The following is a 24013-nucleotide window of genomic DNA, read 5'->3' as shown; positions in this document are numbered from 1 at the left end:
GGTCCACCATGTTCAATTCATCAAAACATTTAGAGACGTACAAATAGACACTTCTATATAGACAAAGAACAGTACAGGAATTCATCATAATAGAGGTAAAAAGGGAAAAGAAACATATACAGTGAGGGGAAAAGGGGGGGGGGGGGCGGGATACTTGTACATCATTAAATTTCTGAAACTTTAAGCAAAATCGTGAAAGTGAACATTTTAAACAAATCCTCTCTTCCGGGGGTCCTGAGAACTACTGGTTTAGAAGGCATTGGTAGAATGGGCCTCAGGTCTTAACCCATTCAGGACGGGAACCCCTTTTGGTGTTTAAAGCTTTGTTATACTTTAGCTATTGAAAAATAGCAGATCTACAAGCTCATAGCGGCACCGAGTGCCGCGCTACGAGCTTAGAGATCTGCTATTTTAGAAAAATCATGAAAATGTGGCGCGAATCTTTGAATATATTAAATTCTTTCAGAGCGAACGTTTTTAATACAGATAATTCCGGGGGTCCTTGACATGGAAAAGGTTGAGAACCACAGACATAGAAACATAGGTTTTTCAGAAAAGTCTGAATGGGTTAATGTGTCAATTCCAGGGTGCGGTTGACACACTCTCATTTCTGTCTGCACGGGAAGTCTTTCTTCTTCACAGTTCAAATAAAGGAAATCCTTTTTGCCATTGGGCTGTTTCCACATCAGTCCTTCAACACAATACTAATCCCGCCTGTTTTCACAAGTACTGATTTATTTCAGCAACACTGCTAGATTCAAACCTTCCATTGGATTCTACTATTTCAGGGGAGGGGGTCAGAAATATCACGATATTCAGTATTATGGAATATCAGCCTATCATTGCTCTCTCTCTGTGTGTGTGTGTGTGTGTGTGTGTGTGACCACACTCCAGTTACAGAAACACTGTCACATATTCTTAATGGCTGCTATGCACAGTATATAAGGGAATGTACATTGCTAGGCACGACATAATTGTTGACCTATTAGCTAAGGACATAAGTTCATATGTTTCATCATCTGCCGAAATGTATAAGCACTCACATGTTTCAACTGCCATGTTCATGCACAATAATGAAAATGATGCCTTTTCAGATGTCACAGCTAATACACCAGATTGTTGTTGTTGATGAGGACAGTAGAGAAGTGACCATTTTGGAAGTGGCATGTACATTTGACCAGTCTGGAAGAGGCATTCCTCCTTACCAAGGTGCTTAAGTACCAACGTCTTAAGGATGCTATTATACAGCTTGGCTACAAATGTAAACTAAATTTGGAAGCCTCGGTAATGTCCATAAATCAGTCATGAGGAGCCTGCAGATTGCAGGAATACCCAAGCCGAGAGCAAAGGCATTGGCAAAATTCTGTTCAGTGTCTGCAATAATTGGCAGTCGCCATATACTGTATGGAGAAGGCGATGCTTCCTGTACCCGTGATCTGTATCCTGAAGCACTTGTTGAGTTTTCCAAGTTTGCGCATCTACTATCGTTTGTGTTCAAGAAATCTCTTGTTAAATGTGAATGCAAATAAAGATGTTAAATGTGTTCTGCGTGTGTGTGTGTGTGTGTGTGTGTGTGTGTGTGTGTGTGTGTGTGTGTGTGTGTGTGTGTGTGTGTGTGTGTGTGTACAGCAGGGGACAGGGGTTATGTTTTAGCCCCAATCCGTTTGATTTTGTCAAAGGTCTACAGTGGGTCACAATCAAGGTCAAGTTGCATCACTAACTGGATAGTGTCGCCTCTCGCAATTTTCTAATACTTCCGTCATACAGTCTAGAGCATGGAAGCTCTGATCATGAGCTCCACTTCCGTTTCAGCTTTACAGTCACGCAAATTTATCCTAATATAAATAGATATAATGGAAATAAAATAAAAAGCTCTAAAGATATTTTAACATATATTTTTGTGAATGGAAATGACAAACAGTTACTCGGATTTCGGGAGGTGTAGTCCCAGACAATTCAGAGATTGTGGAATGGTTGTCTGGCTACGCAAGACTAGTAACTGGATAATGTGTGAGTGAGTGAGTTAGCGTGCGTTTTCCTACTGTATGCTTGCCTCGTGGTGGCGGTAGCTGAACCAGTGGGGTTGAAAGTGTGTGTGTGTGTGTGTGTGTCATGTTAAGGTACCATATTGGGCTGCCAGCCCTCCAGGTTGACACAGCGGTCGATGCACCACCAGAAGTCATCCTCTGACTCTCCCTTCCACGCAAACACACTGAAACCTGCAGGCAGAGGAAGATAATTTTTATTTCTATATATCAACGAATGGATATATGAACTTCAGAACTGTATACTTTGTCATGCAACACATGCAAAAAATAGGCGATCTACAAGTTCACAACACGTGGCGTTGCGTGGCGTTGCTTGTATTATGTAGATCTGCTATTTTCTCAACTTTTTCTCAACTTTTTCTCAACCAAAAAAGGAGGGGGCAGGGGGGGGTATAAGGGTGGAGCTGAAGGGTGGGTGTGGTGGCAGAGAGGTCGTACCTCCCTCAGCGAGGGCTGCAGCCACCTCGTTCTGGGTGGAGTAGATGTTACAGGCCGCCCACCTGCACTGAGCCCCCAACGCAGACAATGTCTCCATCAACACCTGGCAGAGAGGAGAGGCAGTTAGTCCACTTGACTGCAGTGTTCATTTATTTCCTTGACTGAAACTATGAGGAAACGTGTCCGTCGACGACCTTTTTTCACGGGCGAAAGCTAAATTAAAAACAAAGCTATGATGAGTAAAAATAAATATTTTGACAATTTTGTCAACCAATGGGGGGGGGGGGGGGGGGGGGGGGGGTGTTCTACTTACAGCAGTCTGGGCGGTGATGTGGGTGCAGCCCACCACCTTAGCTCCCGCCAGGGGCTTCTCTCCCTGGGCTCGCTTCCTCAGAGCCATCAAGGCTGGCATCTCTGGGGAGAGAGAGAGAGAGAGAGAGAGAGAGAGATTTTAGAAATACAGCGAATGACTATTTATATTCTTCCCGGAATTTTGCATTTCACTTGCCCACCTAATTGCACAGCTGTTGATGTGACTAATGCTCACGTTGTGTGTGCGTGCGTGCGCCATGCGTGCAAGCGTGCGGCCCACAGGGTCCATTTGAAGCTGGCACTATACGTGCTCAATTAACACATTCCATCCGTAGGACGTCTGGAAATGTCATATCCAATCGACGGATGCATAGGACGTGTGTACACGTCCTAGCGCATCCTCAATGCTCAGGGCCGGATCTACCATATGGGCACTTTGGGCACGTGCCCAGGGGCCCTTGGGCACCAGGGGCCCCTCAAAAAAAAAAAAAAAAAAAAAAGTTTAGATTTTTTTTTTTTTGCTCCACAGAAAATTTCCCTGCTAATCCGAATGAAATAAATGGTGTCTAAAAAGATTAGTGTTTTATTGTTGGTGAGAAGGGCAGCTAAAAAGTGCAATTGTGTGTAAAGCAGCAACAATGCGCTAGATTGGCTGTCACTCTGGGGGGGGTAGGCGACCGGAAATAGGCCAATATAACGGCATAAAACTGCCCCAAAACGGCTCCAAAACAGCAAAAATGTTGCGCGCACGAAGGGGGGGGGCCCTTCGAGCTTCAGTGCCCAGGGGCCCTCAGAGGTGTTAATCCGGCCCTGTCAATGCTATCAGGCGAGAGAATAATATTCTGAATTTTGTCCTTTTTTATTTTTGAGTGAGACTCTAAGGCCACCGTACGCTTCGCTCTTCGTTCATATTAGCGTCCCGTTCACTTAGCTGTTAGCGCGGCAGAAAGAATGCCTCGTCTCTCCTAATCCAGGGCGCTCTCCGTGGTTTTGATCTGATGGATATACTAAGCTCTTCATTTCGGACTTCTCATCCGCCGCTCGCTCGCACGCGCACACGCACACGCACACGCACACACACACACACACACACACACACACACACACACACACACACACACACACACACACACACACACACACACACGATGACTTCATATCTCCTGGGGGTAGTGGGGGGGTTTAGCACTTGGTGTGCTCATGCGCCCTCATGTGTCTGTTTAGACCACTTCTTGATCCGCACACGTTTCCACACGTGGGGCAGATGTGTGTTGAACCTGGTTGGACAGTCCTTGCAGAGCGCTCATGCCACTGCCTGCGCTTCTCTGCGCGTCTCAGGGATGTCTCCACCTCCAGGTGGGAGACACCTGCGAGGCAGGAGGAGCGTCAGGTGTCTCGTTGGCCGTAGAGGATATGTCGAGGTAGCCGGACTGCAGGCGGACCACATGACCTAGCCAGCGAAGTTGTCTGCGTGCCAGAATCACCTCCATGCTGGAAGAGTTGGTGCGATTGTACATTTCTTCATAGGTTATGTGGTGTTCCCATGTGATGCCCAATATCCTTCTCAGACAGCGGACGTGAAAAGCCTCTAGGGATCGTATGTATGGCGTCCAGGCTTCAGAGCCATACAGTAGTGTGGACACACATACTGCCTGGTACACTGCTGCCTTGGTTGATGCCTTCAAGTTCTTATTGGTGAAGACCCGTGATCTTAGACGACCAAACACGGCTGAGGCAAGGTTGATGCGGGCTTGGATGTCTGCGTCAACGTTACAACTGTCTGAGAGGATGCTGCCGAGGTATTTGAAGTGGGGTACCGTTTCCATAGGGGTGTTGTCTATGGAAACGGACCGGTGTGGGAGTGTGTGCAGAGCTTGGTTGGTCTTTGTGTCTTCTTGATGTTGACCTGAAGGCCTACAGCTCTGTAGGTGGCAGCTAACACATTGAGGGCATGCTGAAGGGACTCGGGGGAGTGAGCAATCAGCGTGCAGTCATCCGCATACTGGAGTTTGCGGACTTGGAGGGCAGTAGTCTTGGTGGATGCCTGAAGGCGCCGGGTGTTAAATAGGTTTCCATCCAGACGGAAATTAATGCTGACTCCATTTGTGTTCTCCAGAAGTTTATTTATGGGAGATGAGTGTAACTGCTGTGAGGAATATGTTGAAGATAACAGGGGCTCAAACACACACACACGCACACGCGCACGCACGCACGCACGCACGCACGCACGCACGCACGCACGCACGCACGCACACACACACACGCGCGCACACACACACCTTGCTCTGCGATTTCGATCTCCCTGCGCCCGAAGTCGGACTGTTTGATGTTCTTGATGCAGAAGTCTCCGTTCCCCTTGGAGTTCTTCTGCTGTTTGTCTCGGGGAGACGTCTCATCGTCTGAGCTGTCTGTGTACGATGCCGCTGCAACAAACAAACACAGCGAATTTATGTTCACTTCTGGTCAATGTTTCAACACGCAGGCAAACAAAAAGCCCGTCCTTGAGCTGTACCACAGTACACTTTTTTATTTTAAATCCACAACTTCCCAATATATTCTACCATGAATCGAAGTGAGTCTTATAAAGAAGGGATGGGCATTTCTGGCATGAAAAAGTCAAGTTATCAAATTCCATGACTTTTCCGTGACTGCACCAACCCTGTGGGGAAGAGGGGGGGGGGGGCAAGAGGGGAAAAGAATGAGCAAGCAAAGCAAGGTAGAGGAGGACACACAAAGAGAAGGAGAGAAAAGAAGTACAGGGAGGAAGACAAGATGGACAGACGGACGGACGGAATGCAACGGAGAGAGAAGGAGGCGAAGCTCCTGGGAAGAGCAAGAGTGGAGAAGGAGAGAGAACATGGAAGTGAAAAGGTTGGGGGAAACACACACACACACACTCGCACAACACACACACACACACACACACACACACAAACACTCCAATTAATATATTCATGTGACCATCGAATGAACCCAAATGCTGAATCAGTGCCTTTAAGCCCGCCATAGAGTAATGCTGTATACTGTAAATGAAGCATTACCCAGAGAAACGTACCATAAGGGCAGGTACAGTACACCACATGCTCTGTCATCTTTACAGATGACTGAGTGACAACGGCACTGATGTTAACCAGTGGTCCATTGTGCGCAAATGCGAGAAACTAAGGTCAGTATAGACCGGAAGCTTGCAAATAAATATATTGATTGTGCACACTGCAAAGATTTGAGTGTGCGGAGCTTCCCTTTATTTGTTCTACAACTCAAGGTTTACAAAGCGCTGTACAGAAAGTTAAAAAGCTAAATACTGTACACCGTAAAACATAGAAACAACAGCAAGACCACACATTAAAAAAGAACAAAAACGGAATTAACAGCCAAGGTGTAAAGGTGGGTCTTAAGGCAAGATTTTAAAGTCTCGATGGTGCATGGTGGGGGTCAGTTTGACATGGGAGGGGAGCTCATTCCACAATTTGGGGGCTATGACAGATAAAGATATAAACAGAAGCATTAAGTATCATGCTTGTGTTACCAGTAAATGGGCATTATATAAATAGAGCTTGTTTGTGCCGTATGTCCTGAGGGCCTCTAACCGAACATCTGTCCGTCTGCTCCCATTGCGTTTGTTTTACAAACCCAGTGCCAGTGTTTGCAGAGAGGGCAGCAGCCGACGCAGGTTAACTCATCATCATGTTATAAACGGGGCTAGTGGAAGAGCCACAGGCTGTGTGGGCCACTCTGACATGGACCATAAACTCTGAACCATGTTTAAAACCCATTAAGACCTGGAACGCATCTGTGTCACCTTAGCTGTTGACCACTTTAACCATCATTTGAAATTTTAGCCGTTGAAAAATAGCAGATATACAAGCTCATAGCATGGCACAGAGTGTCGCGCCACAAGCTTGTAGATCTGCTGAAAAAAGAAAATCAGGAAAATGTGGCACAAATTGAATATATATTCTTTCGCCGCGAACGTTTATACCGCGTATCTTTGCTTCTGGGAGGGTCCCTGGAACAACACATTTTCAGATGGGGACAATTATATCTAATTTTGGGGCTCCCGAGAACCACTAATATAGAAAACATAGTTTTTTCAGAAAACTGACAACCCGACAGTGTCGGCAATTACGCAGCCTAAATGCCCCGATATATATTTTAAATGTTCAAGAATACGGTAGCTGATCTACATTAGCTAAAAGGTTAAAACATGTGGCTCATATGGATAAATCAAGTCATGTCTTTATTTTGTTTTGGTTTTTTTCTTTTCTTTTCTCTCTTTTTCAGATCGATTTGGAACATTTAGCATTTTTGATCAAATCATCTGCAATCGGCGGTCGAGGAGAGGAGAAGCCACGTGGAGAGGAGTCAATTCATCCATCTCTAACGCTATACAAATATAACAAAAAGCTAAGTTACATTTGTACACTCTCAGAGTCAAATAACCACTGACGACTTTACTGTGTACCGTCTCCAAGGGTGTGTGGGTCAAGGTTCAAGAAGGAAGTGTAGTAATGGCAGCATGTCATGACAAACACTAAAGCTTGATAAGTGTAGCACTGATATGAGCTGGTAAACATGGGCCCACTCTGTGTGTCTGTGCTCATCTCTGTGTGACGAGCAGTGTCACAAAGTGTGTGTGTCTGTGTGTGTGTCTGTCTGTCTGTCTGTCTGTCTGTGCATGGTGGGCTCTACGTCTATTTATTTAGCAGCTCTGTAACAGCATGGCTGGTATTGTCTTCACCTTGTGTTGTTAATTGTCCAGAAACCTCTGTGTTTGGACATTGTGTGTGTGTTTCTTTTTGTAAATTAACGCCCTACTTGCGTCACACAAAAGCATCAAAAGTAGCACATCCACAATATTTACATTGGGACCCTTTAGGTTTTTATTGTGATGTTGTTTTTATAGTAGTATACTGTTTTATTTTATTAATAAATAAAATAAAGTCTGAGGAGCCCTGAAATGAAGTTCACCCTTTTTTACTGTAAAGTTTTTTAAGGTGCGACAATAAATAAAGTCTTACGGCTCCATTTTCATCCATGCTAAACCCCTTATCCCTAAACATTTTTTAGGGATACCCTATCCTAAAAACATTTTTGAATAGTTCAACTAGCCAATCTACATCGACACGTTGTGAGCTTGTAGATTGGCTAGTTGAACTATTCAAAAATGTTTTTCAAAATAGTAAAAAAAAGTCAAAGAAGTTTAGAAATAAGGGATGAAAATAGAGCCCTTAGAGAGTTCTGACCCAAAGTCATTACAAACAGAAACACAGAATGACAGACGCTGGGCTTACTGCTTGAACGCAGGGTAGGCATCCATCGGGAAGCGGGGGGACAGGAGCACAACATTGATCACATTTGGAAGCGGTTCATCACACCGACAGTCAGAGAGCTGGTGGTATGTGGACTTCACTGCTATGCAATTACAATACCAGTGGTTCACAAAGCGTTTTATTTACAAGGAACCAAATGTACCCGTAAGGGTTCCAATCCATAAGTGTCCATTTGTACACTCAGAGTTAACCCATTTAGGCCTGACGTAGAAATAAAAAAAAACGTTCGCTCTGAAAGAATATATACCTATTCAAAGATTTGTGCCGCATTTTTACAATTTTTCAAAAATAGCAGACCTACAAGTTCATAGCGCGCCACTCGGTGGCGCGCTATGAGCTTGTAGATCTGCTATTTTTCAATAGCTAAAGTATAACAGAATGCTTGAAACAAAATCCCAAAATGGGTTAAAGACCAGTATCGGACCGGACCGTTAACGAGGGAATCGTTAAGGCACCAGGAAATCGTTAAAAGCCTAGTAAAGGACGGTTTAAAGTAAGGTAATAAATAAATATTCCAAAATTAGGATTCCAAATTTCAATTCAATGCAAGTACAATGAAGAAAATGAACGAATGTCTGTGCGTGCATGTGTACCGGAGCTGTAGCTGTCTGTGGAGGACTGAGAGATGGAGCGAGACAGCGAGCGGCGTCCAATCTTGGTAGGACGCTTGTTAAACTCCTGTTTCTGGTCAGCAAACTGGATCTGTTCACAGAGAGAGAGAGAGAGAGAGAGAGAGATCAGAATTCAACGTAACTGGTACTGGTTACGTGGTAGGATGGGTACACCTTTGAGATCTTCATCCCATTGAGACCTGGAACGTATTTGTGTCACCGCAGCTTTTAACCACTTTAAACAGTATTTTAAACTTTTGCTATTGAAAAATAGCAGATATACAAGCTCATAGCACCGATCAAAGTCGTGAAAATGTGTGCAAATCTTTTGAATGGTCCATTTATTCTTTCACAGCAAACATTTATAACTCATATTTGCTTCTGGGGGGGTCCCTGGAACAACATTTTCAGATGAGGATCGGCAGCCAATTACATATAATTTTTGGGGTCCTTGACATGAAATAGTTTGAGAACCAGTGATAAAGAAACAGGTTTTTCAGAAAACTGTTATGGGTTATCCAGAAAGGACTGCAGCGGGGGAAGCGCTGTGGTAGAGGTCAAAACCAACCTTGCGACCATCCAGGGCAACACAAAGCTTTGAACCCGCTCTGTGTTGTCGTTGGGTTTGTGAATGTCATACACAGATGGCTAAAGTTCAGCCCGGCACGTCTAATAATTGTTATGAGTTCACGTCGACATTGCGAGATAACGTGCGCAAAAACAATGGGAAAAGCCGTTATCAGCGCGCATCAACAAGGCCACCAGAGACAAACGCACAGTCAGTTCATCCTGGGAGTGCAGAAGTGTGAGTGTGTGTGTGGAGAGTTAATTAAGGTCATGTACTATTAGGCTGTCCGGGTCAATCATTGACAAGCTGTGTGCAAATTATGCATTAATAGCCCTGTGGCTTTGATCTAGTGCTGCACAATTAATTGAACACACCTATGAACATTTCTAAAATGGGTTCTGATGGGTTCCAAGGGGTCCCCAGCAAGAGTCGTTAACAATAGCATCACAATCATGTTAACAGCTTTATCCATTTATACGATGGCTATTCAAAAATAGCAGATCTACAAGCTTGCAGCGTGTCACTCACTGCAAGCTTGCACGTCGGCAATTTTAGAATTTCTTAAGTAAATTGTCATGACCAGTCCGTGACAGCCCTAGTTGCAGACAGGGCCCTATGTCGGCCACACAGATGTCTGATGTTGCGGAGGCGACAAAGGAGCCGACACGTTTCTAACAGGCTGACTAACAAAGCGGCAGGCACGGGGGATACTTTGTTGTGTGTTGTTCAGAGAGGAGCAATGTTACGTTACGGCCCTGAGCTGTAGGATGGAAGATTGGACTTGAAATGGGATTTTAAGTGGGGGGGTAGAGAGAGAGAGAGAGAGAGAGAGAGAGAGAGAGAGAGAGAGAGAGAGAGAGAAAGAGAGAGGGGGGGGGGGGGAGAGAAAGAGGGGGAGAGAGATGGAGAGAAAGACCTTGGTAAAACACTCAGGGAGTGATAATGCGTTATGAAACAGAACACGGTGTGTGTGTGTAAGTTGATGCCACAAAGCCGTCATAGTGAGTCAGCGATGTCTGTCGTGATCTTTCCTTTCATTTATATCCAGGACATGAATGCGCACACGCAGTCACGCACGCACACACACACACACACACACACACACACACACACACACAGCTCCTCCAGCTAATGACAGAGAAGGCTACCGCCGTCCAATGGAAGGAAGCTTCACAGCACAAAGAGAGGTTTTGTAAGGATACACCAGTACGGTACAGAATGTTAAAGCTACCCTCCGTAACCTTCCTGTACCAAACCCGGGTCTCCTGTGCAGTCACCGCGCGCACACACACACACACACCCCTCAGTGGTAAACATAAATAAATACAATGAACTTAAAAAGGTCAGCCTGCTTGTTCAGGGGAGAAATAGAATTGTACCGACCGTCATGTTAAAAACCAGACACACACACGCACACGCACACACACACACACACACACACACACACACACACACACACACACACACACACACACACACGTATGTATGTGTGTATATATATATATATATACACACATACATACACACACACACACACATATACTGTATATATATATATACACACATACACAGTATAATAGAAGAGCAGGGAGACCAAATGCAACCACCCCAATTGTATATGTTCTATTGTCTTTAATATACTCATACAGACAAAATAACAAAATAACATTGTAATCACTAGAATAAGTTACATTAGTACAGCTCTAAGTAGTTCACTAGCTACAATGTAACTCGTATGTAGCGCTGCACAGCAACAATAAAAGCGAGTGAATACACTTTCATGTTGAGTGTCGAGGTAATGGGCTCAGAGGAACAAGTCTGCACGGACCCACAGGCAGCAGGGCCAAACTAGCCTGGCTCCAGCCCTGAATCACTAGCCACGCCCATTAAAAAAAACATGTTCTGGCGATTTAGGTCTGGTGACTCGGTCTATGGCGGTGTTAGACTCGGTCTATGGCGGTGTTAGACTCGGTCTATGGCGGTGTTAGACTCGGTCTATGGCGGTGTTAGACTCGGTCTATGGCGGTGTTAGACTCGGTCTATGGCGGTGTTAGACTCGGTCTATGGCGGTGTTCGACTCGGTCGGAAATCTGATACAGCGGCTGATTGGCCATCGGTGTCGTTTCAACTCGATGACGTCAAACAACAAACATGGCTGCTCCCACTGTGGTAACTTGCGACCGTATCGATCTGGCTATTAAATTGCCAAATGATAAATGTTTCTTTACAGAAAAGACAGGTTTTTAGAAACAGACATTTTACCGTTTGTTTATAAATTATGCTAGTAGCGCTCGTTTGCCGTGTTTGTTTGGTTAGCAACCGGGTAGCCACATTGACAACGACGTCATCTGCTTTGCTACTATTGTGATTGGTTGGTGTGAACCAATCGCCGAATACTGCCGCTTTGGCAACGCCCTGGCATCCGAGAAACTGCTGCCATGGAAAGGGCTTTCAGTCTGAATAATGAAGTGAAAGGAAATGAAAACGTCTTCAGCGTCAGGCTAACGCCATTCCTCCCCTCATGAACTTTAACTTCATATTCAGAGCAACACGCTAACCTCACCTCACGCATGCAAGTCTGGAAGACATTCCCCATTGTGCTCTCGGAGGCGGAGCCTTTGGTTTTGAGCTGCGACAGGGGTTGGGATCCTTGAGGGTTTTAACGATTCCGGTTCCTCTAACTTTTACTATGGTTAACTGTCAAAATCACCATCTCTCTAACTCCCATGAGTCTGATTTCAGGAAATAAAACAATCGTGTCGATAAGCAACATCAGAGAAAACATGACATAATAGTATTACAGTAAGATCAATATATACCATGATAAGACTTCAAAGTCATATCACCCACCCAGCACTACCTTGAGGTATAATAATTAATCATTATTATTATTACCAGTATTATTTGTGTCCTCAGTCGGCAGAGCACTCGCCTTGGGACCACAATGTCATGGGTTCGATCCCGGCCACCGGCAACTCTGCGTGCTTTGGTGCGGCAGGTCGTGAGACAAGAACTGGGAGCTGATGGTAGGTGTGGCGCTCCACCTCAGCAATCCATCTCCCAGGGGTTCTAACTTCTAGCGCATTGTAACAGGGACAGACTGCATCACCCAGGGTTTCTAGACCTACAGGAACGCGCCAAGGCTACCGGCCCGGTTTCGGCGAGCCGCCCCGCGTCCGAAACGGTCGAGAAATGACAGAGTTACCGTGTGGGGGTCCCCAGGGGGTCCCTCTACTGTACTGTTACACCAGAAATCATCATATATACAGTTAATGTGTGTGTGTATGTGTGTGAGAGTGTGAGTGTGAGTGTGTGAGTGTGAGTGTGAGTGTGTGTGAGTGTGTGTGTGTGTGTGTGTGTGTGTGTGTGTTAGGTTGCGCAACAGTGACACTTTGTGGTGAAAACCACAAAGCTTTCGTGCTCGTACACAGCCAGCCAGCCAGGGACGGACCCAGGGACGGACCCAGGGACGGACCCAGGGACGGACCCAGGGACGGATACACATAGCTGTCTATAGGAGTGGTTGCACCACTCAAAAAACGTGCGACAATGGAAAAAAACGTTGATCGAAAACTACAGATGCTCCGATAATCAGCCAGCGATCGGTGATCGGCCATATCGGCCGATATTCACTCCGATCGGTAATCTGCATTTACCCTATCTGTGATCGGCAATTTACCCTATCTGGAGAAACTGGTCTTTTACACCATTAAAGTGGTATAAATGTCAATCAGATATACAGTATAATATCATCATCTTTGTGACAGGCCTAAACATTCTCCCCTTCCTCCCCACACAAAGGAACAGTTTTGACATAATAGTTTTTTGAAATATTAAAATTTTCAACATTTCACAAGATCAGTAGCGGTATCGAACCTATCGGTATCGGCCGATCATGAGAAAAACAATCGGTGATCGGTATCGGTCCCAAAAAACCTGATCGTAGCATCTCTATCGAAACCCGGCTAAAGTGGCCGTTTTCAGATGTTTTGGGGGCCCCTGTGCACATGCACACTTGGCACAAGACATAATCTGTCCATGCCTAAAAGGCAAACAGAAATACAAATTGTAACGTTCCAATGTTTAATGCAAAAAAACAATTAAATCGCAATTATTTGTGTGACAATTAATTGTCAACTTAAATTTGTAATGGTGACAGCCCTATCTCCGACCTATCTATTATCATAGCATCTTTGTACAGTAACAACAGATACTGGAAACCCCACCACTGTAGTCCTGCTTCTGACTGTGTGTGTGGACCGACCCGTCTCTTGGTTGGCTATTTCATTAACCTTACGCTTTGGCTATTCAAAAATAGTCAATGTCACAACTTGTCGTAAATTCGTAATAAATAGATTTTTTAAATATTTTTTGAAAGTGGTAAACCATCACTTACATGCCTTACCTTGTTCACACTGGGCTCCACGCCATGTTCATCTTTCCTTTCATTCAGCATGGCTACATGAGAGTGTGTGTGTGTGTGTGTGTGTGTGTGTCTGTGTGTGTGTGTGTGTGTGTGAGTGTGAGTGAGTGTGCGAGCGATGAAGAGTTTGTTTGAGTGTGTTCTGAAGTATCCGAAAGATTAACGGTCATGGATTATTTCTCATTCTCTCCACTCTTTTTTCTCTGATCCAAACCAAACTGGCAGAGCCATGCGCCAGGCTGTGGACACAATGCCACAAATTGTTTTCCTTCCTTTCACCCCCCTTTCTTTCTCTCTCTCTCTCTCTCTCTCGGCTGGTTTAATTGTTGACTGTTCCACAGCTCATGGGGCCCCTGGGGTTGCTGGTATCAGGACTAGAAGTACCAGTTGGAATGATATATAATGTTGATCTTTTATAGAGCTAGTATAGAGTAAATTGTAAGGAATGGTTATCACCAGTTGGTTTGGAAACCTAACAGTAAAGTACAGATCTGACATCCTTAGATTGGCCAAAATGGCAGGGAAGATCATGGGTATGTATGTCTAGTTGTCTACACCTCCCATTATCCCCCAGGTCATCTTTGAGCAGGCCACCATTGGGCAGGCTAAGAAAATGGTGTCTGACCCCTCCCATGTACTGTACTAAACCCTGAGTATAGGTTAATGGCATCAGGTAGGAGGTACGAAGTCCATGCGTGGAGATATAATAGGTACAAGCACTCCTTTGTCCCTCTGTCAATCACACTCTTTAACGGAGCCCTTGCAGAGGGCAGACGGGTTAGGGGTAGAAGGCTTTGAGTCTTTGTGCTCCATTTTCTTCAGTGCTAAACCCCTTATCCCAAAGTTCTTTGCGTTTCTTACCATTTTGAAAAACATAATAAAATTGTTCAACTGGCCTAGTAGGTCCAGGCACATGCCACATAATGTATAGGCTCTGGCCTGACTGCGCGTTGCGTGTTCGAGTCCCGTTCATGACGACCTTTGCTGCATGTCTCTCCCCCTCTTCCTCCCTCTTTCCTGTCCGTCTTCACTGTAACTATCAATAAAGGTACAAAAGCCAAAAACAAAAACAAAAATTAAAAAAAAAGTTTAACTAGCCGATCTACATCAACACGTTTTGAGCTTGTATATCGGCTATTTGAACCATTCAAAAAAAAAAAATCAAAATAGTAAAAAAAAAAAAAAAGAAGTTTAATGATAAGGGGTTTAGCATGGAAAGTAACCTTGATATAGAGGTTGTAGCATAATAGGAAGTATTGAAAAGGCTGTAAATACAAACAAATTACATAAGCAAATGAACAATCAAACACTTCTGTTGATGAACTTTGACAACTGACAACTAAAGTGTGAAAAGCTCCTGAAGTAAAGAACCTTATTGATTAAACAGCTTACAGAACACTGCTATGGGTACAAGCCAAATGGCTTGGGTCTACACAGTAAAGTCCTCTGAGAGAACCACTGTAAACTCTCAGTTTACAGTCTGGATATTATTTATGGGCTGTGGCAGACAACGGGTGATAAGTCGTTGAGTCACTCAGACAGAGTCATCCCTTACCAGCAATTGCCTCTGCTTCAGACAACTTAACCAGGCTTGGCAGGCTAGTAAGCAACGCCAGCTGCAGTCTGCAGCTAATAAAAAAATAATAATAGGTGTATTGGATTTTAGAGTGAGCAATAGGTGTGGTAACGTAAGGTGCAAGCATAGACGGTAGTCCACAGGTGTGTACTGTGGAGGTCTGAGTGACTACTCCTGGTTGGTAGTCAAATATGAAAGAACACACTGCGGGGCTCTGGTGTAAAAGTGTAATTCATTGTACCCACACAGTGACTGTGATACACATGCACTCTGTGGGTGCAATACATTCAGGGCTCTATTTTCATGCTAAACCCCTTATCCCTAAACCTCTTTGCCTTTTTTTATATTTTGAAAAACATTTAAAAAACATTGAATAGTTAAAATAGCCAATCTACAAGCTCACAACGTGTCGATGTAGATTGAAACAAAACGAAAATAGACTAGAGCCCTCTGTGTTTTAACTCATTAAGACCCGAGACCAGATTCTACAAATGTATTCTAAATCATGACAGTTTTCTGAAATAAAAAAAACCTGTGTCACTTTCTATGTCAGTGTGGCTGAAACGTTTTCATGTCAAGGACCCCCAGAATGATATGTATTTGGCCGCAGACCCCCCCAATCTAAAATGTTCTTGTTCTACGGACCCCCAAAAGTAAATATTTGAGTTACAAACATTCACTGTGAAAGAACATATTATTTGCACGCTTTCACGATTTTTCATAAATAGCAGATCTGCAAGCTCGTAGAGCGGCACTCGGTTGAATCTCAGTTAGGGCATCACAACGTACAGAGTGCCGCTGTAGTAAATAATAATCCCCCAAAACAAAAAGCTTGTCCGCGTCCAAAACGAAATCGATAAGGCATTGATTGCATTATTCTCTCTCCAGCATTACAGACATTTCGCTGAACTTTAACCTTGTCATGAGTCAGAGGGAGCTCCCCCCAAAACACACGCGCAAACACACAAAGTTACTGTGGTCGTGGTGAACTCTGTAGGACAAAACACACTGAATGAAATTCCAACTGTCCCCTGTGATAAGCCACAGTGAGCCTATATTTAGGAGGGAAGTGGTGGTCACTGGTCAGTAGTGTCTTGGGGTCAGTGTGCTAGCTATGCGTCTAGACCGAGGACAGATGAAGGACTTGGATGGTGGAGGCTCACAGGGAGGATTGAGGGTCATTATGGAGCTCAGGGGACGCAGGGCTTAAGAAGACAGTTCTCTCTCTCTTTCTCTCTCTCTCTCTCACACACGCACACACACACCCCTAACATTGAATTTCATGTGCTTGTTTAAATCAAATAAGATGACTGGTGCAAAGGTCAAACGACAGGAAATACAAGCATTGCGTGTGACCTCACATCTTCTATGCCTTGCCTTCTACACAAAATCACGAATGCGCACACATGCATGCACGCACTCGCATGCATCGCATGCATGTACATACACACACGCAAGCACAGGTCAACATGGGTGCCCAAGAGATTTAGAGATGACAAATAAGCACAGATGTGGTGAGAAATGGGATGGTGTGTGTGTGTGTGTGTGTGTGTGTGTGTGTGTGTGTGTGTGTGTGTGTGTGTGTGTGTGTGTGCGCGCACAGCCGCACACGAGCGCTTGGGAGGGATTTTATTAATGCTCATGTGCACTTACACAGATTTTTAACCCCTTAAAACCTATATACTACAGGGATCACCAAGGGGTCTGTACTTAATTAAGTTTCTCCCACCTTTACACCAAACCTACTCGCCTAAAATAGCTATTTGCTGAAATAGCTAGTCAATAGAGCATAACAATCATGTTATCCATTTAAATGTTGGCTATTCGAAATTAGCTTGTCTATAAGGTCATCTGCTATTTTTTTTTTTTTTTTAATATTGGAAATGTTTGGAAATGTTTGAATAATTTCATAACATTTAACTATTAAATATTCTCTTCTGAGAGTCTCCCTGGAACTAAACATTTTCAGTTGGGGGTCCGTGGCCAAATAAATATCAATGTGGGGGTCCTTGACATGGTCTAGAGCAGGGGTCGGCAACCTTTTTGACATAACGAGACAAGAGAGTGTCTTTATAAACAGAATTTGCCCTCAGTTGCTAATGTCAAAACAATCTATTTGTGTGTGGCATTCGCGTATGTGTATGTGTAAGACGGAGCTAACGAGAGATAAATAAATAAGACACATCTGAGGTGCAAATGAGACAAATGATCCTGTGTGTGTGTGTGTGTGTGACTGTGTGTGTGTGTGTGACTGTGTGTGTGTGTGTGTGTGGGTGTGCCTTTTTCCATGGTTGTATAAACGAGACAGCACATCTCACACACACGCAATGTTTGTACTCCTGGCTGTGGTGTTCAAATTACAAGCACCTACACGCAAGGTCGCACTCACAACCTGTCTGACACCAATACTATCTCAATTCAATTCAAAGGAGCTTTATTGGCATGAGAAAACATGTTTACATTGCCAAAGCAAGTGTGAAAATACAATAAAAACAGTTGAAAATGGGGAGCGCGCACGCACGCACGCACGCACGCACGCACGCACGCACGCACGCACGCACGCACGCACACACACACACACACAGGCTACCTCTGACCGAACATGGGTGTCGGTATCACTGGCGCAAACACAACACAGTCTCACACATCCTAGTGTGGTGACAGGTGACAAACATAAATGCTCTCATTGATCTCTCAGCATCACCCAATTGTAATCGGACCAGGCTGAGAAAAGACCATAATTCTGAATCTCAGGTTCTGAATCTCAGGTTCTAAGACTTATCGTCCTTATAGTGCATGCCAAACTCGAAGCACTGGAAAATGTCCACGACTGCCACGCATCACCTATCGCCACCATGAATAGGGTCAGCACTCTGCAGCACGGCACCCGCCATGCCACACAGTGGCACCATGAATAGGGTCAGCACTCTGCAGCACGGCACCCGCCATGCCACACAGTGCCAGCAGCCACCAGGGTGCATGCCAGGCTAGCTAGCCAAAACAGCCTTCTCTCTCTGCTTCAATAGCTGCCAGACCACATTTAGTGCTCTGTGGTGAGACAGAAGGGGTAAATGGGAAAGCGAAAGCGAGTATTGAAGTCGGGGATTTCTTTGATTTCTTTCTTTCAAGCCCTGCAGCCTGGGAGTGTCAACGCAGGCCTCAGTGGAAGCAGTGAGACTTGAGGACGCACATACACTTGGCAGAACCGTCCTCCCAACGAGTTAGTAGCAAGAAACAAAGACAATTTTAACCGCAGTAAGGACCTCTCACCCCAAATGCAGAAGATCAGGTGGAAATTCCAAAATGTCAGCATTCTTCTCTAACTTGGCCAACAATAGGCGATGACGTACTACTTGATTATTTGCCAACAGGCTAAGCTCATGGCTGACAATGTTTTTAGTGCGAGTACTAGAGGACGTCTGCCCACTTTGAGGCACCGGTATCCAATTGCCTTAACGACAGATATTCCCCTCATACTAATCTTTCTTAAAGGAAGTGAGACAGAAAGGAAGCAACTCTTTCTATTTTGAGGACAATTGCAGGACAGAGCGAAAAACCACTAGACCACGCTGTTGAAAAGTGACACATCATCTGTTCTGTGACAGACAGATACTCGTAGTATCGTAGCTACTCCTTTGATTCTCTGTGCAATGTAAACTATGTCACCACACATCAATGGCACAAATCACACTTAAATATAGGGATGCACGATATTGATTTGATACTGATAGATAACTTCCTGCTTCTCAAGACCGAATTACAAATACAGTATAGACTGAGTATATCATACCTATGACACTTTAAAATCAGACCCGAAGTGAGTGGTACTGTACTGTACTGTACTGTACTGTACTGTACTGTACTGTACTGTACTGTACTGTACTGTACTGTACTGTACTGTACTGTACTGTACTGTACTAGCCCTCCTCCCTGACCTGTGTGTGTGTGTGTCACCACTTGGTGGTGAACACATGCTCTAACGCTATTTAAGTGCTCGGACGGACCCAGCCAGGGACACACAGTGCTGGGCAATGGAGTGGCTGCACCACTCAAAAAGATCCAAAAGCCTCTGGGTGCTTTGTCAGCAGATAAAACAAATCATTTATCAGAACTGCAAGCATATGAAAATATATAAAATAAAGAATATATATATATATATATATATACACAATATATTATTGGAGCTATTCATAATGTTGATTTATCGGGATGATGTCAAATAATAATTCCTGATATCGGGACGATAAGTATCGGGGCAGACAATGATCGTGCATCCCTAATAGATGCAAACGTAAATCCTACCTGACCCAAAACATGAAGGGTTCGTTTGTTTCTTTGTATTTTGGTAAGTGTCCCGACCTCATTAGGAGGTACAGTATGGTGGATTTGAGGCGTTCTGTAACAGAAGAGACAGGACGGGGCACGGAGGCCCCCGGCTGCATGCTGAGAACAACCTAGCTACGAACACTGTGGGGGTCTGCACTCTGCAGTCAGGGGCAACAGGGCAACATCGGGACCCAACAGCTGAAATTAAATAAAACGACAACGAAAAAGAAACAACTCAGTCAGCCCCCACTGCGGCAGGCAGAGAACGGAAAACAAAACACACAAGCACAGATGTACCGGGCAGCAGTTGGTGGGAAACGTGAGATATGATACCGATGTGTGTTTTAGGGCAGCCTGCGGAGTAAGTGCTGGGGACACAGCGAAGGTTTGTGCGAGAGAGAGAACCAACACAGAGATGTGGGTGTGTGTGTGTGTGTGTGTGTGTGTGTGTGTGTGTGTGTGTGTGTGTGTGCGTGCATGTGCATGTGCGTGCATGGACACACAGAGGAAGAGGGATGAGGAGAAGGGGGACAGATTGCAAATCTCAGTGGGACTCTCAGACCGAATCAGACGGGGCTTATTGCAAATGCAGGGATGAGTCATTTCAACGGGGAATTATTTTGTTGCCAGGCAAAACTTGAAAAGAAAACTAATAATACAGTTATCAGTAAGGTCCTCGATGCTCAAAACGTGGTTATTGAATTTAGCAGGCATCGAAAGGGCACTTGTGTGCCGTGTCACTAATGGAGGCCTGCAGACAGAAAAAAAGGAATGGGAGGATCAATCACACAAACCAGTAATTTCGTTGGACAGAAACAGAGAAATTGACTTTTTCATTCTGTGGCCAACGATAGAAATCAAGGAGGACTGATGCTCCCTTGTTACAATGATGACATGATGTACCAGACAGCCACAGAGAGGGGGAATAAGATGAGATGGTTCCATCAACCAGCTTTCTGGGGCACTGATGGCCTAGTGGTTAAGGTGCATACCACATGTAGGGCCCTATTTTGCGGCACCCCTTACCCCTAATCTTATTTGCCATTTTTACTATTTTGAAAAACCTAGTTCAACTAGCCTAACTACATCGACATGTTGTGAGCTTGTAGTTCGGCTATTTGAACTATTTAAAAAAAAAAGGTCCAATAAAGGCAGAAAAGCCCCAACGTCCGGGCCGGCCTAGCTGTCCGGGCACCTAGGCTGGTAATCCAGCGTGTCTCGGGTTCGACTCCCGATCCCAATGACCTTTGCTGCGTGTCAACCCCCTCCATCTCTCCCCCCATTACCTGTCAACCTATTGCAATCTATCAATAAAGGCAGAAAAAGCCCCCAAAAATACAAAATAAAATAAACCAGATCTCTTGAAAATGGGACAAAGGGAATTAAAAGAGGGCGGTCGATAGGTCGGCATAGCCAGAGAAGTCTGAGAAGAAGCTTACGATTGGCTGTCGGTATGCTGGTGTCATCACCGACTGAGCCAGTCATAGTAAGACTTGCCCTGGCCCAGGCCGGCCTAGCGGTCCAGGCGCCTAGGCTGGTAATCCAGCCTGACAGCATGTCGTGGGTCCCGATCACGACGACCTTTGCTGCGTGTCTTCTCCCCATTTCTCTCCCTGTTTCCTGTCAAGCTACTGTATATCTATCAATAAAGGCAAAAATAAATAAAAATAGTAGCCTTGCCCTAAGAGGGTCTATTACATTTAACAACCGCTATTTACAGAGCCATGTCAGTTAAGAACAGATCCATTCAAATAATGCTTGATGTCTGCTTCAACGCGACAGTCAAAACTACCTTCCGCAAAGAAACCACGGTGGAAGTGGAATGGACTACTTCCTGGGATTCATTTTGTCTAGTTTACCAGACAATAATCTGAAGGTAACCAACGATTTATGCCCCACATTGTTGAAGTCATGATAAATTACCAAGGGCTGTGGACGGAGTTCAGTTTGGGATGTGTCATGGTGGCTGTGTGGCTCGGTTGGCTGCCCATAAGCAGGAACTACAGCTGAAAAGCTTCCAATTCCTCACATGTGCCTGAAACTTACACATAACGGCTATGTAGCCAAACATGGCGGCGGTGACTCAGGGGTAGAGTGGCCGGATGGTAACCGCAAGGTTGCCAGTTTGAACCCGGGCTCCCCCAGAGTTAGTATCGAAGTGTCCTTGAGCAAGACACTGAACCCCGAATTGCTCCTGATGTGCTGGTTGGTGCCTTGCATGGTTTCCGCCGCCATTGGTGCATGAATGTGGGTGTGAATGGGTGAATGTAATGCACAATCTATGTAAAGCGCCTTGGATAAAGGCGCTATATAAATGCACCATTTACCATTTAACATGACACATACAGTACCAAGTGCAAATACGTGACTAGGGATAAGAATAGGTTAAACAGCTCTGAGGTAGTTTCTTTAAAAGCTTGTTTTCTGGTATTTTTCCAGCAATGCCCTTTCACCGCACCAGTAGTATTGTCACATTCACAGTCACACTGGGTTAGAATTTGCCTCCAGGTCTACTCTGTTCTACAAACCCTGTTGGCTGTTGAAACTGTAAAACGTGCCAGACTGCCACCATGGCCTGCTGTGTCCACACAATTCACATATCTACTGTGAGTCTGTGACCCACATTACTGTGAATGAATACCCGGCCACCACCATCACACCTGCATGTACACATGCTTCTGTTCCCCGCTCTCCGGTTCTCCTGAAGCCAGTAAAGCCGCAAACTCCATGCAGGAGCTACAGATCACTGCTCAGAAGGAACGATGCGTCTTGCTCTTGCTTAATGTGTCTTAAAACAACCATAGGGCAACAGGCTGTGTGAGTGTGTGAGAGGTGACAGCTAATGTGCATTTAATACCAGTGTGTGCTTGGTGGTCTATTGCAGTGCACTGACTTGTCTTGTAACCCCATTGCTATTTGCTACAGCTAAGCATACACGTGTTATATGCCCCATTCATGCGTGTGGGTATGTGTGTGTGCGCGCAACCTGGGGTGTCCCCTAACTAACAGTGGTTCTCACATTTTTCAATGGTCTTAAAAGTCATTAAATTGACACTTTAAATACGTGCAGATACCTTGTAGACACGAATACTGTATGTTGGTTTGTTTACTAATAATGTGGGGCCGCGACCCACAGCTTGAGCACCACCCCTGCCCTTACACACACACACACACACACACACACAGGGTTCTGAGACAGCATCCATGCTTTACACACTAGGATTAAATGACAATCTTGATATCATTGTCTCCCGGAATAAGAACAATGGGCTTCCTTCTGTGTTCTCTCTCTCTCACACACATCTTGGCACAGATCAGGAACTGTTCGGAAGTCTGGTGTCAAGTAAGTCAGGGTGAAATTGAGTGGCACGTTCCTCAGAGAGAGGAGACAAATCAGGGCGCGCGCATGCACGCACACACGCACACGCACACACACACACACACCGCAAGTCGCTGCTGGTTTTGTGTAGTTCATTTGACCTGTGTCGGAGTGGTTGATTGGCTCACTGGAGGAAAACTACAAGTCAAATGACCGCCAAATGTGGTCAACCACGGCACTCCTTTCCTTATTGGTTGATGCCCTGGTAAAAGTTCACCAATGTTGAACTAGTCCACCATGCTTCAGGTGTGTTGCTCCACCTCCTTGAAGCGTACAACATTTGCCTGGATAAATGGACCACCGCGCGCGCACACACTCCCTCTCTGTGGTGTTTTTGATGTAAGCCTGTGTCCCTGCTTAGCCATAACATAGTAGCCTAGTCAGTCAGTCACTAACATCTGTCTATTTCCATGTCCATTCATTGACTTCTATCACTGCTCTTTAGACCCGACCTACATGTGTAACTACTTTGTTTACAGGCCCCGTGTCTCTGAGTGTGTGTGTGTGTGTGTGTGTGTGTGTGTGTGTGTGTGTGTGTGTGAGATAACATCGTGACCATGGAGCTGAGCATAATCGAGGCGCTTCACACCTGGCGAAGCTGCTCAGTGTTAAAACAATAGCAGCCTCCGGTACTGTAGAGGAGCATGCATTGCATACCCACCAGTGACCGACATCGTTCCCTGGACAAACTAATGTCAAATGCCTCCCTGTTTACCAGTGTTTGTTTTATCAGTGACCTCTGTTTTGATTGGGGAGTTTTACCATTGCGTACGCGCGCGCACACGCACGCACGCACGCACACACACACGCACAGACACCAGTTGATCCAACTGATCGATTTCATCAATTATAAAACAAACAATTTTATGTAGGCCTACAGCAAAGTATTACAATGGTTCAGTCTAACAGAGTCGATTAGGTGATGAATCAGAAAAAAGTGATTGATTGTGTGATTTGCTAAGAAGATAATGGATCGTTTGCAGCCCTCCACTCGCACAC

The 24013-nt window shown here is 45.0% G+C and overlaps 1 protein-coding gene across 4 annotated transcripts in view; it reads right to left on the bottom strand.

Annotated features, from left to right (window-relative positions):
• ahcyl2b (adenosylhomocysteinase like 2b) overlaps window positions 1-24013 on the bottom strand; it is a gene marked incomplete at its 3' end in the record, with an annotated part of 69067 nt that overhangs the window by 10734 nt on the left and 34320 nt on the right. For 2 of the 4 annotated variants that reach the window (XM_079493767.1, XM_079493768.1), the window contains exons 2-6: window positions 8725-8833; window positions 5078-5221; window positions 2800-2900; window positions 2487-2589; window positions 2125-2219 (exon numbers count right to left, since the gene is read on the bottom strand). In XM_079493767.1, the coding sequence (XP_079349893.1) occupies window positions 2125-2219; window positions 2487-2589; window positions 2800-2900; window positions 5078-5221; window positions 8725-8833 (552 nt within the window). The remainder of the gene's footprint in view (window positions 1-2124; window positions 2220-2486; window positions 2590-2799; window positions 2901-5077; window positions 5222-8724; window positions 8834-24013) is intronic. The other 2 variants (XM_079493769.1, XM_079493770.1) reach the window with 1 other exon arrangement.

The sequence above is a fragment of the Electrona antarctica genome (genome assembly GCF_951216825.1).
Source record: "Electrona antarctica genome assembly, chromosome: 23".
Lineage (NCBI taxonomy): Eukaryota > Metazoa > Chordata > Actinopteri > Myctophiformes > Myctophidae > Electrona > Electrona antarctica.
Note: the sequence above shows the minus strand (reverse complement) of the source record. Positions and strands in the feature narration are given on the sequence as shown.